This window comes from Protobothrops mucrosquamatus, unplaced genomic scaffold, assembly GCF_001527695.2.
Source record: "Protobothrops mucrosquamatus isolate PMUCROS unplaced genomic scaffold, P.Mucros_1.0 scaffold1428, whole genome shotgun sequence".
In the NCBI taxonomy this organism is placed as follows: domain Eukaryota; kingdom Metazoa; phylum Chordata; class Lepidosauria; order Squamata; family Viperidae; genus Protobothrops; species Protobothrops mucrosquamatus.
The window spans coordinates 1021-18645 of record NW_015387613.1 but is presented as its reverse complement, the minus strand read 5'-3'; the positions used below and the strand labels follow the sequence as shown (position 1 = coordinate 18645).

Genomic DNA, 17625 nt, shown 5'->3' with positions numbered 1-17625 from the left:
AAGAGAGAATACCTGCATGTTCCTTTGCTCATTTAACAGAAATAATTAGGTTGGTTTAGATCAGTGATGGCGAACCTTTTAGAGACCGAGTGCCCAAACTGCAACCCCAAACCCACTTATGCATTGTCGGGTGCCGGGTGGGTGTGGCCCATTGGGTGGGTGTGGCCCATTGGGTGGGCGTGGCTGCGGTGGTTTTTTTTCCCGCGAGAAGTTGAAATTGACTCATTGATTGAACCTTTTTTTTTTTTTTGCACACAGCGGCGGAGGCCTAAAGCGAAAAGGTTTTATAAACCCAGCTGAAGGCCTAGGACTGGGGCGACGGCGCGCGTGCCCACAAAGAGGGTTCTGAGTGCCGCCTCTGGCACCCGTGCCATAGGTTCGCCACCACTGGTTTAGATTATCAACTTGATGTTATCTGGCTCCCTCACTGACCAAACATTGTGTTTCAGGAGCATTTACATTTATGCAGGAACTGCCATAAGACTATTAATCCTGATTTTCATTATATCCATATCAGTCTATTCTTTCCCCATCCCATTGAAACACAACACAGTCACACAGAGACAGATAAATGTAGATGTCTTTCACATGCATATTTTCCTCTTTATTTTACAACTGAGAACTCCTTGTGAGTCCATCCAAAGCATGCAGTGTGGACAATGTCTACAGAATTCAAAAAATATATATAATCAGTTCTGAGAACAACCAACTTTTGTATGGATCTCTATTCAGTCTCTCCAAATATTCTTCTGTGTTATAAAATTGGTGCTTGAAATGACATATCTTCCTGATCATGCAATTATCTTGTAACCTGGTTTAGAAAGTGTTTAATTTTCTTTTTTATAAAAGCCTCCCCTCTCTCTCCCTCTCCCTCTCTCTCTTTCTCCCTCCCTCCTCTCTTTGGTTTAAAAACTAGGTACATTTTTTCTGTCCTACAAAATTTAATTCAAATCCAGGGAACATGTTCACATATTTTCAAAGTCTCAAAGAAACACTGTCACTAATTGCTAATGATAATAGCTATATTTTCCCCATGCAATTATGAAATTAGCTATGTTGACCTCTCGGTTCCTTGGGGGATTATTAGATCTATTGGAAAAACAACAAGCCAATATTAAAATGTATTTACTGATCATTGAAAGCTAGAGATTACATCTATAATTCTTCCTCAGTTGGATGAAAGATAATTTACAGAGAACAGTCATGACTTCAGTTCTCACAGTTAGCAACCACTCAGGTTGAACAGTGCTATACAGAGACCTCCTGGTCTCTGACTTTGTTTTCTAGTCAGAAGAGTTGCATGGAAGATGATAGCCCTGGTGTTGTTGGTATTAGTGCTACTTCCATTGGCGGTGTGCAAGATTCCTAACTTTAGATGCAATGTTAGTGAGCCTCTTCCTATTCATCATAAGTATTATAAGTCTGGAGATCTCATAATGGCTGTAATTATTTCTCATACTTACCGGTTTTCAAATCCTACTTCCTATAAAAAGCGTCCTTCATCTGCACTCTTTGGTGACTTTGTGTAAGACATTTGATTTTCTTAATCCTGCTGCATGTGCTTTCCAATTATAATCTACATCTGTTGCTGTGTGTTGGGAAGGGTGGGATTTTGTTGCAGGTTTGTTTAGTTGTTCAGTAGAAAAAAATGAGATTTCTTTTTCTTTTCTAAGAATGGAGGCAGAGGGCCATATTTCTGCCTTATACTCTAAGTATTTAAAGTTATGAATGTTTCTTTTCAACATCATAATTATTTCCTTGTCCTTCCAAATTTCCATTCTGGGACATTTTGAAGGGAAGCGATTAGGAATTCTTTCTTCTGAGATGGATCTACAAATTACTATTTTCTGCTACCATACTTCTGGATAATACATATCTTTGAATGTTTCAGAGAATGTTTTAGCAAGAGTAGAAAGAAGCATGTACACACATTCTAATATAATTTACATGTCAGTGTTGTAAATTGAATTAAGGACTTGTTTGCGAGACTAATTCTCTCATCCTAATCTTTGTGTGCTCCATGTAAATGGTCTAAAAATCTTCTACAGTGGTTGAAGAATGGAGATATTACATGGAGAAACTATTTTAAACTTGCCCTATTATCTGTAATATTCCCAATGTTAATTTGGATGTTCTGCACAACTTGAAGAATGAGAGAGGAATAAGTAGCAAGGAAAAGTTCAAGGTAGCATCTTAAATACAATATTCTCAGTCTTAATCTGGGTGACTTTCATTTATTTGAGGGTAATAAAGGGAGAAAATGATCCACCCACCATGATAGCCATGGATCCTGTAGGTGTTATTCTTTTTCCTCTAAAAATAAGTCAGGCAATAAGGAAATCAAAAATTCACAGAGAGTTTCCTAGAAGAAACCAGAGTAGTTTTGTAACTTTTCATAAAATTATGGTCATGGGTATTAAACATTGCAGTCACATTTGAACTCACTTAACACTTCAACACAATAATGTGTCCCTTTGCCAAAGCTCTGTATTTTTATCTTTTCTTAATCACAGTCCAAAAATGTGATTGAAAATAGGACTTAAGATGATGGCTCTGCCTATTTTCAGTGTTCAGCAAATCACTGAAATCTGAAATGTATGGAGGTCACCATAATAAGAACGTGAGAGGCACTGATTTATTAGCTCAATGAGATTTTGTGACCATTTCAACTTTGAGCACCATACTGAAGAAGTTAGGTATACCTCTCTGAAAAATGTCTGTTCTAAAATCATTAACTTCATTCAACTTTTTGGAGTGCTATGAAATCATGCAAAACAGTCTTCCCAAAAAAAAAAAAGGATTATAGAAAGTTCTACTGAAGTCCCCAGAAGTACTTGGGCTCTTCAGGTTCACTAGAAACTAGAGAAAGAGCTTCAAAAATGAAAGCATACAAAACTATTCTAACAAAAAACACCAAGAGATATTTGGAAAATAATTTCACATGTTTTGTGTTTTAATGTGGTTGAAGCATATTAGCATTCTGAAAAAACTCTTTAGAGAAATCATAAGGACAAGGACCAAGCAATTTAATTTCAAATAAGAGATCATTTTTAAGCTATTATTTTTTCTCATTGTAGAGTCATGAAGCAGAACTACCAACATATCTTGACTTTGGAATTTGCTTTAAAGGAGATCAATGACAACACCCAACTCTTACCTAACATCACTCTGGGTTTCCATATCTACAATAATGATTTCAGTGCCAGTGTAATTTATCTTGCTTCTATGGAACTTCTGTCCACAAAAGACAAATTCTTTCCAAATTACAAATGTGATGCTCAAAATAATCTGGTAGCAGTCATTGGGGGACCTAACTCTGATGTTTGTCTCAACATGGCAACAATTCTCTGCATGTACAAGATCCCACAGGTAGGCAATGTGAATATACCTTAAGTACTTAAAAAGGGAGAGCACCATCTCTAAACTTTGAGGCATTTTTCTGACCAAGTTATGGAACAAAGTGAACAAAATAGATAAAAATCCAAAGATTTAACTTAAATAGAACTCTTCATTCTGGGAAAGAATTTATGAATTCCATTTTGAGCTGTCTGTTTATTTCTTCATTGAGGTAGATCATGTCATGTGAAGAGGAAATAGACATGATTTGACAGCCACATTCATATAAATAAATTCATACAACCTGATGTGGGGCAGAAGAAACTCTTGCCTTACATAAGAAAATGGTAAAAATTGATGCATTAGGGGTTTTTTGCAATTTGAAACCCAGATACAGAAAAGTTGAATTGTGAACAATAACAAAATAATGAAAAATAGAACAAAAGAATTTATTCATCAGCATCAGCAACATGTATGGACAACACCCATACTTTTTTTTTTGTTTTGGAAACATCTTTTCCAATGTTCTCTTTTTATTTAGCTCACATATGGCTCTGCTCTATTGATGGAGAAACAAACCGAAGGAGTTTTTTTTCAGCAGATGTTCCCAAGTGTGGCACTCCAATATGAGGGTATTCTGAGGTTATTGCTATATTTCAATTGGAGATGGGTTGGAGTGGTTTATCTGAATGATGTTAACGGAGAGAGATTTGTCCAGGAAGTGCTCCCTACATTCTCCAAAAGAGGCATCTGCTTTGATATCATACAAAGATTCCCTCAGCTAACTTTTTCTGTATTTGCTGATCAAATGGTGAAGGAAGGTTTTGAAACATTCCTGGGTATCATGAAAAGCTCTGCAAATGTATTGATTGTACATGGTGAAATCCAAACCATCATTATTTTGAGAATGGTACTTCATTTCTCAGAATTTGAGAATATACCAATGGTAACTAAGGTCTGGATTATGACAGCTCAAATGGATTTCACATCAATTCCCTTTCAAAATGATTGGAATTTAGATTTCATCCATGGTGCTGTGTCACTTGCATTGCACAAAAAGGAACTGTCTGGCTTCCAGAACTTTGTCCAGGACCAACATCCTAAAGGGAAAAGAGAAGATGGTTTCATCAAAGCTTTTTGGGAACAAGCTTTTAATTGTGTGTTTCCTGTTTCTCTGGCAGACCAAGAAGAAAGCACAATCTGCACTGGGGAAGAAAAATTAGACTCTCTTCCTGCATCTGTTTTTGAAACAAGCCTGACTGCTCACAGCTACAGCATCCACAATGCTATCCATGCTGTGGCTCATGCTCTCCATGTTATGCATTCAACCAAGTCCATGTTAAGATCAAGAAGAAATGGGGGGATATGGAAGCTTCTGAATAAGTCAATGTGGCAGGTAATGGACTTCCAAGCTGAGATACAATATGCATACTTGTTCAGCACATTTTTAAGTGGATATCTAGGTTAGTGGTTATAACCTGTCATCACAGGGGGTTTGCAAAGGCTTGAATAAATGTTATTATTTAATCCTTCAGTTCAATCTTGAAGATCTGTGACCATGGTCCATGGCCACAAAAGATATTTAAAGGGTATCAGTGGTGAAAAAAGGTGGATCTAGGTAATTTAGTTGATTTACTGTCTTTTTTAAACATTTATTAGCATTTATTTAACTCCATAAATATTTTCTGGTTTCAGTTGCACCATTACCTGAGAAGTGTTTCATTTAACAACTCTGCTGGTAAAAAGATTTCTTTTGATGAAAATGGTTCATTAATTGCAGGATTTGACATTGTAAATTGGGTCACTTTCCCAAACCAATCCTTTCGGAAAGTAAGAATTGGTGAAGTAGAACCATCAGCTTGTTCTTTAAAAATGTTAAACATTTATGGAGATGATATTGAATGGCCACGTAGATTCAACCAGGTAAGGACTTAATTCATATTGCAATAATGTAAGTGATTTTCTGATGTAAAAAAAAAGTTCATTCCATGTATCTTGTGAAATAATTTGCCTGTAGTTGGATAATTCTATGAATTTATCTTAATTTATTTATTTATTACCTCTAAATATTTCAAGATTCTTCTTTCACTCATTTTAGCTTCCAAATATAAAGACTTTATTGTTTGATTTGGGGTCCAAAACATGTCTAGGGCCACATTCCTAAATGACTTTACTTGTCTTATCTTAACCAAGTTCAAACCACAATAGCTGGGGATGCATAATATGTGAAATCTTTAGGAATACTTTATCAACATAATGGCAAAAATATGGACAAATCACATTAGGGCAGCTACTACAAATAGTCCTCAAATTAATGACTAATGCTTAATGACTATTTTAAGTTGGAAAAAACTTCAAAAAAGCTGTTTACGACACATCCTTAAAGTTACAACTGCTGCCTTGACCCTTAGTCACATGTTCGCATTTCAGGAGCTTGGCAACCAGGTTGCAGAAGCCTGAAATCATGTGACTACAATTTGCAACTTTTTCCCCATTATCTGGCAAAAATGGTAAAAAAGACCTCCCATTGGATATGCCATGTTCATTAATAACCATGTGGTTCGCTTAAGCATCATATGATTCACTTAACTATCATGGTGAATTGCTTTACGATCATTATAAAAATGTTAGTGACAGCAAGTCTGATTACATGGTGACATGCTTAATGACCACAAAGACTCACGACCAAAATTATGTACTCAGTTGTGGTCATAAATCACAGGCTACCTGTAGTTTGTTCTCTCCACCTATCATATAAGGGAAAAAATAGATCTAATAACTATTAAAAATATAAAATGAAAAAACTAAGTAGAAGTTACTTGAGATGTTGGGCATACCAGTAGTTGCCACAGCTAACATCATATTTGTAAAACAGTGTAATTACTATATATTAGTCCCCAAATGCTTTTGAAAAGTGGTACTATTGTGCTATTTGTCAGCTGATTTCATAATTGTAAATCACCCTTTCCATTTTTGAACAGACATGGCCCCTTTCTCTCTGTAATGACAAATGTCATGGAGGCACCAGTAAGACAAAGATAGAAGGGAAGCCAAACTGTTGCTACAATTGCCTTCCATGCCCTGAAGGGAAAATTTCAAACCAGACAGGTAAGAGATACGATACAGAGATGTTTTCAAAATATTGGTTGTGACCTTCAATCCCATAGGATCATTCAAAATTTACAGGTGATTTTCTTTCCCAATGTCTAACTGAAATTGTACATAAATCTACAAAATTTCAGTGGAAATCTATGTACATTTCTAAATCATTCTGGAATTTTTTGCTAATGCTTTCTTTTCCAGATATGGATGACTGTAACCGGTGTCCAAAGGACAAATATCCAAACTATGACCAAGATGCATGCCTTCCAAAAGATATAAGCTTCTTGTCTTATGAAGAATCTTTAGGGATCAGTTTGGCCATATTTGCTTTTTCCTTCTCTTTCATTACAGCTGTGGTGCTTAAAATCTTCCTCAGGCACCAGGATACTCCCATTGTGAAGGCCAATAACCGGAACCTTACATATACTCTCCTTGTGTCTCTCTTCCTGTGCTTCCTTTGTACTTTGCTATTCATTGGGCGACCTGAGAAGATACCATGCTTCTTCCGCCAAACAGCTTTTGGAATCATCTTTACAGTAGCAGTTTCTTGTGTATTAGCCAAAACCATCATTGTGGTTCTGTCCTTCATGGCCACCAAGCCAGGATCCCAAATGAGAAAATGGGTGGGGAAAAGACTAGCAACCTCCATTGTTCTTGCTAGCTCTTTTATTCAAGCCTCTATTTGTACTGTGTGGTTGGCGACCTCACCTCCATTCCCAGATTTTGATACTCACTCAATAACTGAAAAAATTATTCTGGAATGTAACGAAGGTTCTGCTATCATGTTTTATTGTGTATTGGCTTTTATGGGTATCTTGGCTGTTATCTGTTTTACTCTTGCTTTCCTGGCCAGAAAATTGCCTAACAGTTTTAATGAAGCCAAGTTTATTACTTTCAGCATGTTGTTATTTTGTGCTGTTTGGTTGTCCTTTGTTCCAACCTACTTATGCACCAAGGGGAAATACATGGTAGCTGTGGAGATCTTCTCCATCTTGGCCTCTGGTGCTGGTTTATTGATCTGTATCTTTTCTCCCAAATGCTATATAATTGTTTTAAGGCCTGAGTTAAATAGCAAGGAACATCTGATGAGACGAAAGAATTAAAAAAATATTACTTGTCTACATGAAAGAGGCTATAATTTACTTTAATTTTAAGAAACTGGGCTTAATTATAATAACATGTTCCATTTGCACAAACACTTCTGATTAAATAGTAGATGGATTGGAAGAACAACTTTTTATAACTTCTTCACTGGGATTTTGTAGAAATCTTATAAAAAAACCCAATGATTATAAAAATATTTGCAGATGTTCCAATTCTTTTAGCTCCAAATACAAAATGAAATGTAATGAGTATTTCATGGAAAATGAGTTTTTCCAGTTCTAGTAATATACTGCAAATTGTTAGATGTATAGTGCTTTAAAGTGAGGATGGAAGGCCAATATAGTGTAGTGGTTAAAAGCACTAGAAAAGAAACAGGAAGACTGTGAATTGTAGTCCTGCTGTAAGTACAAAGCTTACTGGCTCTCTCAACTGAGAAATGGAGATGAGCACCACCCCTACACACATCACTCTTAAGCCAAAGACTATATATCAGACATTTTTTGCCCCCAAAGAGGTATATTTCTTGACCATATTCATGGTGCCTTTATTCAAATCATACATAAACTTGTTTTCAGTTTGTATTATCTGAAAAACACACTGTGAATCACAAAAAACCTCCTTTTTGAACAAAGTATTATTTCCTTAGTTTATGACCTTGCTATCCAGTAGCCTAGTAGGACCTTGGTCCAAATAAAGCTTTATAGACCTATTGTCCTTTCATGTTCTCCAGTGCAATTGAGAACCTTTATAATCATGTAAAGAACTGAGCAGCAGGCTGGGGAATCGAAACAAACCTTGGGAGAAGGGACCTTTCTTTCAAACCCTCTCTTCAATCACCAGGAAAATAGTGTACTGATAGCAACAAAAGAAGATAGACAAAAAGAGTTCCTTAGAAGGGGTTCTTACTAAATGGAATACGTGGAGCCTCTTCACCACTTCTTCCCCCGTGAACATTGGGAGCGCCCACCTCACCTACCACTGGTCCCAGGGCAGCTGCTGCAATCCGGCACTCTCCAACCCATCACCAGCCAGCCGGGTGCCCTGAACTCAGGCCTCGGGCAGATGGAGGCTGGCGGGGAGTGAGAGCCATGGCTACCCGACTCTTCTGCCTGAGGACATGTGTGGGGAGAGGCGCCACCCAACTCAGTAAGCCGTGGTCCACCCACAGAAGAAGGAGGATGGAGGAGGAGGGCTGGCCAGGGATGGATGCAGCACTGCCTATGGGGGGAATCTGACCAGCTCCAACCTGGAGGGCGGGAGAAACCAAGGGAGCCCAAAGGGAGGCATCCTGGTATGCCCAGCTGGCCAGCGATGGGCTGGAGAGTGCCGGATGGTGGCAGCTGCCCCAGAACCAGTGGTAGGTGGGGTGGGCGCTCCCAATGTCCACAGGGGAAGAAGCAGCAAGGAGACTCTGCACCCAGTCCAGCCCAGCCCCAGCACGGCATGGAAAGCAAGGCAGCAGCCCCACATGCATCCCCATGTGTGAGTGCGCCCTCGCCCTGCCAGGCAAGCAGAGCTGCGGCATCTGCGGCAGAAGAGCACAGATGAGCAGCTGCAACTCTCACTCCCCTCTGGCATCCATCTGCCCAAGGCCCGAGCTCAGCGCACCCGACTGGCCAGCGATGGGCTGGAGAGCACTGAATGGTGGCAGCTGCCCCGGGATGAGCGGTAGGTGGTTGGGCACTCCCGATGTCCATGGGGAAGGCAGGTGTGGTGCTCAGAGGTAAACACTCTCACCCCCTCCCCCTGTGCTCCCACAGAAGGGCTGGCTGGTTTCGCCATCACCTGGGCAGACCTGGCTGCACATCTGCCCAGCGGCACTGATGGGCCTGGCCTGCTTTCCTTCCTTCCTTCCTTCCTTCCTTCCTTCCTTCCTTCCTTCCTTCCTTCCTTCCTTCCTTCCTTTCTTTCTTTCTTTCTTCTTTCTCCCTCTCCTCCTTCCTTCCTCTCTCTCTCTCTCTCTCTCTCTTTCTCCAAAGTCCAAACATATGTGTTTTCCTTCTCCACTAGCCTTCTGGAAAGTGCAAATGGACACCGCGTCCTACTTGTCTTCTCCAAACTCACGCCCACCATCGCTTCCAAAGGCCGTCTGCTCGCTCACTCGCTTTCTCGCTGCACTCCCACCAAAACCTGCTTTTATAAGTTCCCCTCTCCCCACCCAGCTCTCGCAGCTGTTCCTGCGAAAGCGCTGCTGGATTCGGTTTCCCTGCCCTCTCCAGGTCCCACTAGTCAGGCACACATGGAGAGGGGGAGGGGAGTGTCCCTTTGGTGCATGTGCCAACAGAAAGGGCTTAGTTTGCCCAGTCTGGCACACATGCCATAGGTTTGCCACCATCAACATAGAACTAGAACACAGGTGTCAAACTCGATCTCATCACGTGACATATCGTGATGTAACATGAATTTTTTTTTCTTTGCAGAGCCAGGGTGGGCATGGCCTGCACATGACGCATCTGGCCCACGGGCCACCAGTCTGAACATAGAATATCAGAGTTGGAAAGTACCTTAGAGGTCTTCTAGTCCAACCCCTTGTTCAAGTAGGAGACCCTATACTATTTTAGACAGGTGGCTGTTCAGTCTCTTCTTAAAATCTTCCAGTGAGCCATAATTGTGCTTTTAGAAAGGAGTGAGAGTTGATTGTATATAGAGGTAGAATATATTTTTGATTAATGAAAGTGGAACCCAATTGTCTGATTAGTAGTCAAATTGACAATTAAAAAGAGAATTCTGTAACCTTAAATTGTCATTTATCATTTCTTGGAGGATTGAAACAATGTTCCACCCATCACCATTCATGCTTAGGTCTTTGTCAACAAAGTATCTGCAGCAAAAAAGTTCTTGGTCAAGCTACTTCATCCCTTTGTCAACCCTCCATACAAAGATTCCTAGATTGATGTTAGTTGCTTCTTTCCTCCCATGACAAAGGGGATTATGTGAAGTTTTATATCAAAATGTATTTTATTCCTTATACTGTGTCCATCTTCTCTTAAATATTAACAGACTCCACAATGAACTGAGAATCAGTGTCTCTGATAGATAATTGACAGTCAAGCTGAAACTAAGTTAATCAAGTAAAAATAGTAGTTTTTAAGTTTTTACTCAAACTTCCTTAAACCCCCAAATAAGTTACAGAGACCTTACCCACATATCAAAGTAGAAAGTCTATAAATACAAATAGAGTTAAAATGGTCTCCCAGGGGACTGCATGTTCAAAAGAATAAACATCATAGATAACATGTACCTACACACAACTATGCCCCTCAGCATGTACACACTTTTACACCCAGGACAAGCTCCCTTATAAAACAACCCTTCCCTTCTATACCCCATTTTCTCTGCAGCTGCTCTCATAGGCAAACTTCTTTACTTGGAGCACTTTTTGCTTGGTAAGTTATCTTCTAAACATTTCATTGCCAAACTGGATAACATCATCAGTGATAGAAGGGAATGGGATTTTGTGGTTTGCTCTGTCAGTGATGGTGGGAATAGACTTGGGGGTTGTTTACTTTTAGCTTGTTTGTCTGAATTGGTAGTTCTCTGATTGGAGTATTATTTACTTCTTGATTGTTGGTCTATGGTTAATCCTGGTGTTAATCTCTGTTCATCTGGGTGTTGATAGCTGGTAGGGTAGTGTTTTGGTCTTTTTGTTTCCTTTTTTTTTGGCTTTTTGATTCTCTCTTTTGAGAGATAGGTAGATGTTCTTTATCTGTATGTGCTTTTTGATAGTTGTTTTCTCTGGCTTCCAGGAATTTTCTGGTGTTTTGGGACTTGGCTTGATCTAGGATGCTTACAGCTGAAACTATGGTTGAGTCTATCCATGTGTCTCATCATGTTTTCTGACTGCTAAATGGTGTACATGGCTGCACTCTTCTAGTCTTCTGCCTGTTTGTCCTATAATGTGGCTGTTTCAGTCTTTACACTTTATGGTAATCTAGTACAATATGGTTATGTTGTAGAGTATTTTTCTTTGGGGCTGCTGGATCTTTTGGTTTACCTAGGATGTTTTGGAGGACTTTAGTTGGTTGGTGTGCTACATTGATGCCATTTGGTTGCAATCATGTGTTGATGATTTCTGAGATGTTTTTGAAATATGGCAGTTTTGTCCTTTTTACAGCTTGTGTTGGTTATGTGATAGTAGGCTGAGTGGTCAGGCACTTTTGATAAAGTAGCATGGGTATCCATTTTGTTATATAGATGATCTGTTTTCTAGCTAATGTTATTGTGGAGGTTGTGATAAGATAAATCAGAATATGAAGATATTTTTACTTTCTTGGAAAAGACTATGATTTTGTAGTGTCTTGTGTTGATTCAGGAAAGTTACAAGAATTTGTATTTGAGAAATTTCCTAAATGACTTCCTATTATTTAAATGTTGCTTTCTTAGGTTGCTTTTAAAGATATTCTTTAAAATATCTTTAAAGAGAAATTATTGGACTATAAGAAAGGCTGAGCAACAAAGAATTGAGGCCTTTGAACTATGGTGCTGGAGAAGACTCCTGCGAGTCCCTTGGACTGCAAGGTGTTCAAACCGGTCAGTCCTAGAAGAGATCAACCTCAACTGCTCTTTAGAAGGCCAGATCCTGAAGTTGAAACTCAAATACTTTGGCCACCTAATGAGAAGGAAGGACTCACTGGAGAAGGGCCTAATGCTGGGAAAGATTGAGGGCAATAGAAGACGGGACGACAGAGAATGAGGTGGCTGGATGGAATCACTGAAGCAGTAGGCATGAGCTTAAACGGACTTCAGAAGATGGTAGAGGACAGGAAGACCTGGAAGAACGTTGTCCATGGGGTCGTGATGGGTTGGACACGACTTCGCAACTAACAACAAACAACAACAATTGCATCAGAATTAACCCAAGAATGATTACCTACTCAATAATTATGAACTTTGAATTGGTTTGCAGTTTCTTTGGGTCTGTGGAGAATTCTCATGGCTGTTAATGTTTTTACAGTTCAAAGTTTTAAAAAAGGCTTAAATATCCCCTGAGCACTTCACAACTTGGATGATACAAAGAGAAATTGTATTAACAGGTTAGTAAGAAATAGTTTGCCCTTTGACTTAAGATCTGCAACTTGAGGCTGCCTATACATTAATGGACCCAATGGAGAAATCAACTTTTACACATATATATTTATTCATGATGATAATATTCAGATTATTGATTCTAGTGTCTTTTCCTAAGTGTGATGGCAGGCTTCAAGTACAAAAATGCCCCGGAACCCAGCCCATTACTATCGTTCATAAATATTTTCAGCCAGGAGATAGAATCATTGGTGGCATCTCCTCACAGTCATTCATTTATATTGAGCTAATGGAATTCAGAAGACACCCATTCCAGGACATAATTTTGAACCCTGTGTAAGTAGCTGTAATGTACTTTAAAATTACATACAAGTTTTCTTCCTTTTCCTTTTAAAAAGGATGTTCCACATTCATTAAACACACATGGCATTAACAGTTCCTCTTAAACAAATACTTTTGACATTAGTGGAGTCAGCTACTCCTTGTAGTACAGGATAAATAAATGGCATATAAAGTGACAAACGTTTAATGATCAATAATACATTTTACATATATATTCTGAATAAATATTCTATGCTGGGAAGGGGAGAGAAATACTATTTTAAAATGAAAGCAAAATGCAGCAAAATATGTCATTTGGAAGAGCTCCTTTCTCTGCAGAGAAGAGCAACAAAGATGATGAAAGATCTGGAGGGTAAATTATATGATGAAGGGTTGAAAGAGCTAGATATGTCTAACCTATTGAAGAGAAGAATGAGGGGGGAACATAAAAACTGGCTTCTATAACTTGAGGGGGGTCACAGAGAAGAGGGGACTGGCTGATTCTTCAAAGTACCAGATGGCAGAAGAAGCAATGGGTGGAAGCTTGTTAAAGAGAGCTCTAATCTAGAAGTTAAAAAAAAAAATTTTCTGACAGTGAGAATAATTAATCAATGGAACAGCTTGCCTCCAAGTTGTGGGTGCTTCATTACTGGAGGTTTTCAAAAACAGACTGGGCAACCATTTCACCAGAATGGTATAAGGTCTCTTGTCTTGAGACAGGGGTTGGACTAGAAGACCATAGAGGTCATTTCCAGCCCAGAAACAGTTTTGGGATTACTTTAATAATAAGTAACATAAGCATTCATAGTAAAATCTATGACTCATCATAAGTCTATTATATACTTCTCCTTCTCAATCAATTACACAGAGAATATTACGATAATATTTTTTTTCCTTTTTATTCCAGGTTACTGACTCAGAGCTATCAGCAAGTCTTGGCTTTGGTTTTTGCTGTAAAGGAAATTAATGAAAATCCCCAGTTCTTACCCAACATCAGCCTAGGCTTCAGTATCTATAATGACTATTTTAATCCAAGATACACCTATGTAGCTACAATGGAACTCCTCTCCAGTCCAAATAGATTCATGCCAAACTATAAGTGCCATCTTCATAATAATCTGGTAGCTGTCATAGGGGGGCCAAGTTCTACTGAATTTCTTGATAGGGCTACCATCATGACACCTTACAAGTTGGTGCAGGTAAGTTCATTGTCACAAAAAAAAGAGGAATGTATTCTCCAACATTTCAATTCATGCAATCGATTTTTCATATATATGACTCAAAATAAAATTAGGTTGGATGATCTTAGTTGAAGTTTGGAAGAAGGAATTTAAATGTAGTGTAGGTAATAATGCAAAAAGGATAGAGGAAGAGTCCCAATTCACAATAGATCTAATTGTTTTCCTTTCTCATTTCCTTCTGTGGTCTAGGTTGCATATAGTTCTGCTCCAGAGATCAATGCTCAAACTCAATCTCCTTTCTTTTACTGGATGCTGCCAAATGCAAGCCATCAGTACAAAGGACTTCTCCAGCTCTTTCTGCATTTTGGTTGGACCTGGATTGGGGTGTTTTACCTTGATGTTGGCAACATAGCAGAGATCTTGTTGAGGAATGTGGTTCCCATGTTTTCCAAACAAGGTGTCTGTTTTGAATTTATACAAAATATGCCATCTAATTTTGTGAGTGACAATGAAGAATTTAACCAAGAGGTACATGACATTTTAAACATAGTCTTCAATAGTACAACAAATACAGTCCTGTTTCATGGTGAATTTCAGAGTATGATAAATTTAAGGTTTTTATTGCACCTCATGGAATTTAGTGATGTGAATTATAATACAAAAGTCTGGGTAATGACAGCAGATGTAGATTTTTCCTCAGTCATTTTTCAAAGGAGTTGGAAAGTTGATTTCATTCATGGAACTCTTTCCCTTTCAGTACAATCAATGGAGGCATTAGGATTCCAAAATTTTGTTCAAAGGAGAAACCCAGCTTTGAATAAAAAAGATAGTTTTTTAACAGAATTTTGGCAACAGACATTTAATTGCATGCTCCCAACTTCCTCTACAGAGGAAGAGGCTGAGACTATCTGCAGTGGGGAAGAGAAACTGGAAACTCTCCCTATGTCTGTATTTGAAACCAGCATGACTGCCCACAGCTACAGAGTCTACAATGCTGTCTATGCAATTGCACATGCTTTGCATGTTTTATACTCTTTCCTAGGCCAGCAAAGGGCAGTGAGGAAGCAAAAAGCCCTCAGTCAAGATTCATGGAAGGTGAGTAGACTACTTAGAACATCTCAGCAGATATAGTTCATTGATTAAGATGCAGAATTGTCTATCAGCCTTTTCGTCTTTAAGCTTCTTTGGTATATTTTCATATTTTAGAAACTTCCATTCTTTGTGACCTTTGGATGATCTAGCTGCATATTTTGCCACTGTTAGCTACAATGCATTTGGAACCATCTGTTCTGTTTGTGGTTGGTTTTCTACATGATAAGATAAAAATGTATTGTTTTCTAATTCTAGAGTTATGTCAATGTTCATTTCATATGTTCAGAAAATTTGATTGCATTTCTTAAATATCTCATGGAATATCTCAAGGTCTCTTCCAGCTCTGTTCTATTCTATTCTATTCTATTCTATTCTATTCTATTCTATTCTATTCTATTCTATTAATGTAAGAAATAAAATAGAATCTCTGAGGAGGGACTATAACTGGAAGGAAATAAAAAGTTATATTTCAATCATTTATGGCCACCTCAAAACACATTACCTAATTATCCAGTCAGATTTGGGAACTTATATAATTAAAAATGATAGGTAAATATAAGGGATCATTAATAAGTTATTCAGATGGAATTCTTTTGAAGGTGATCAGATTAGACATCATGTAGATCAGAGAAATAACACCACTAATGATGAGATCACCTGAATGGTAAGACTTGTATTTAACAGTAGGATTGTCAATGGTGCATTCATTATTATCCAAATTCTTATGTCACTTAATAATATATTTTTTATTTGTGGAGTTCATTTTTATATTATACATCTATAGTGATTTATTAGAAACAATTAAAATTACATATCTTTCTTTTGTCCTGAAAAAAATATGTAATGTAATTTTAGCTTAGCAAAGAAAACCTGGCAATTGCTATAGTATAGAGACCATGATTTATCATTTAGATAAATGATTCTCTCATTAACTGAATTCCACATATTAAGGGAATTGCAACATTTTTATTAGTAAACTATCTCATTACTTTAAAATGTTCCTTTGTAATTTATGAAAATTGCATGTTACCTCTGTAGAAAATGATATTTTATTTGGTTTATTTGTATACTATGTCATTCACCAGTAATAAAATTTATGGTTCTGCAATATACAGCACTTTCTAATAATATAATCAAGCTAAAATTGAAATCATACAGGAATTATTATTTTTAAATACATTACTGACTGTATAAACTGATTTAATACTTTGTTTGCTGAACTGTTACTATCCATTGCAATAGCCTGCTGAAAGTTTTGAGGGACAATTAAATACAATGTGGATGCTGATCTAATGAAATGCATTTCCATCATTTTAACTTTTTCATCTCCTGTTTTTAAAGCTCCACCACTTTCTGCAAAGTATATCATTTAATAGCACTACTGGAGAGAAGATTTTCTTTGATAATAATGGAGAAATAGTTGCAGGATTTGGTGTTATAAACTGGATCACATTTCCAAACCAGACATTTTTTAGAGTCAAAGTTGGAGGCTTAGAACCAGAAATAGATTCTGAAAAACTGTTGACTATTTCTGAAGAAAAGATCATTTGGCCCAACCAGTTTAATCAGGTGAGGTCCATCTCATTTCATGGTTCCATTTTATTCTGACCATTCATGAATATTCAGAGGAGAGAGAGAGAGAGAGAGAGAGAGAGAGAGAGAGAGAGAGAGAGAGAGAGAGAGAGAGAGAGAGAGAGAGAGAGAGAGAGAGAGAGAGAGAGAAGATATATAGATATAATTTATCTTCCATGAAGTACTACCTGCAAATTTTTAGGTTTCACGGAGACTCAAAAAAAAATCTATTAAAATTTGTGAGTGATAAAACATTGTCTCTCTTTCTGTATGGAAATTCTACTTCTTTCACTGAAAGACATTTAAAGATGGGTCTCCCAAAATTTAACATTCTTAAAGAGAATAAAGATTTTCGTGAACATTTTCTTTATCTCAATTTAAAAATCTGGGATTGTATAATCATCTGGCTGAGCAAAATTGAACAAATACCAGTCCTTCCCTCTGAACTTTATAATGAGCACCTTCTCTAACAAATGTTAGGGATTATCATAAAAAAATACTATATATTTTTAGTGATTGCACTAATTTTGAAATCAGTTTCCACTATGGAGACATTTCTGTTGGATGCAGAGGCATCATGGATATATTATTTTCTTATTTTCTAATCAAAATTAACTTGATGACTGCAGAGAATACATCCTCCAAACTCTCTGAAATGGTTTATGCTAACTTTGACTTTTTCCAAATTGCATATTTGTTGCTCTTTAGGCAATGATATTGCTAGGATAGAATTGGGGAGAGAAATTAAGCTCATACCCAACAGTTGGATAAAATGACCACAAAATATTGATTGTTATATTTTGAATCAATCTAAAATCATGTATTGGGTGAAATCTAGTTATTCTTCGTGGAAATTCCCCACTTTAAGCTAAATGGGAAGTTGAATAAATGC

The 17625-nt window shown here is 37.7% G+C and overlaps 1 protein-coding gene across 1 annotated transcript; it reads left to right on the top strand.

Moving 5' to 3' along the window:
• The first annotated feature begins 1348 nt into the window (after nucleotides 1-1348).
• On the top strand, nucleotides 1349-7541 carry LOC107292810 (vomeronasal type-2 receptor 26-like). The gene is made up of 6 exons (XM_029285221.1): nucleotides 1349-1527; nucleotides 3194-3369; nucleotides 3878-4732; nucleotides 5032-5259; nucleotides 6318-6444; nucleotides 6640-7541. The coding sequence occupies exons 1-6, from the start codon at nucleotides 1437-1439 to the stop codon at nucleotides 7539-7541; spliced, it is 2379 nt and encodes a 792-aa protein (XP_029141054.1). The 5' UTR covers nucleotides 1349-1436.
• Nucleotides 7542-17625: the final 10084 nt, after the last annotated feature.

Bases quoted from the DNA above. Each gene is read 5' to 3' on its own strand.
- LOC107292810 (XM_029285221.1), top strand. From the start codon at position 1,437: ATGGCTGTAATTATTTCTCATACTTACCGGTTTTCAAATCCTACTTCC. The intron at 3,370-3,877 runs GTAGGCAATGTG...CTTTTTATTTAG, and splicing joins GCATGTACAAGATCCCACAG to CTCACATATGGCTCTGCTCT. The intron at 6,445-6,639 runs GTAAGAGATACG...TTTCTTTTCCAG, and splicing joins GAAAATTTCAAACCAGACAG to ATATGGATGACTGTAACCGG.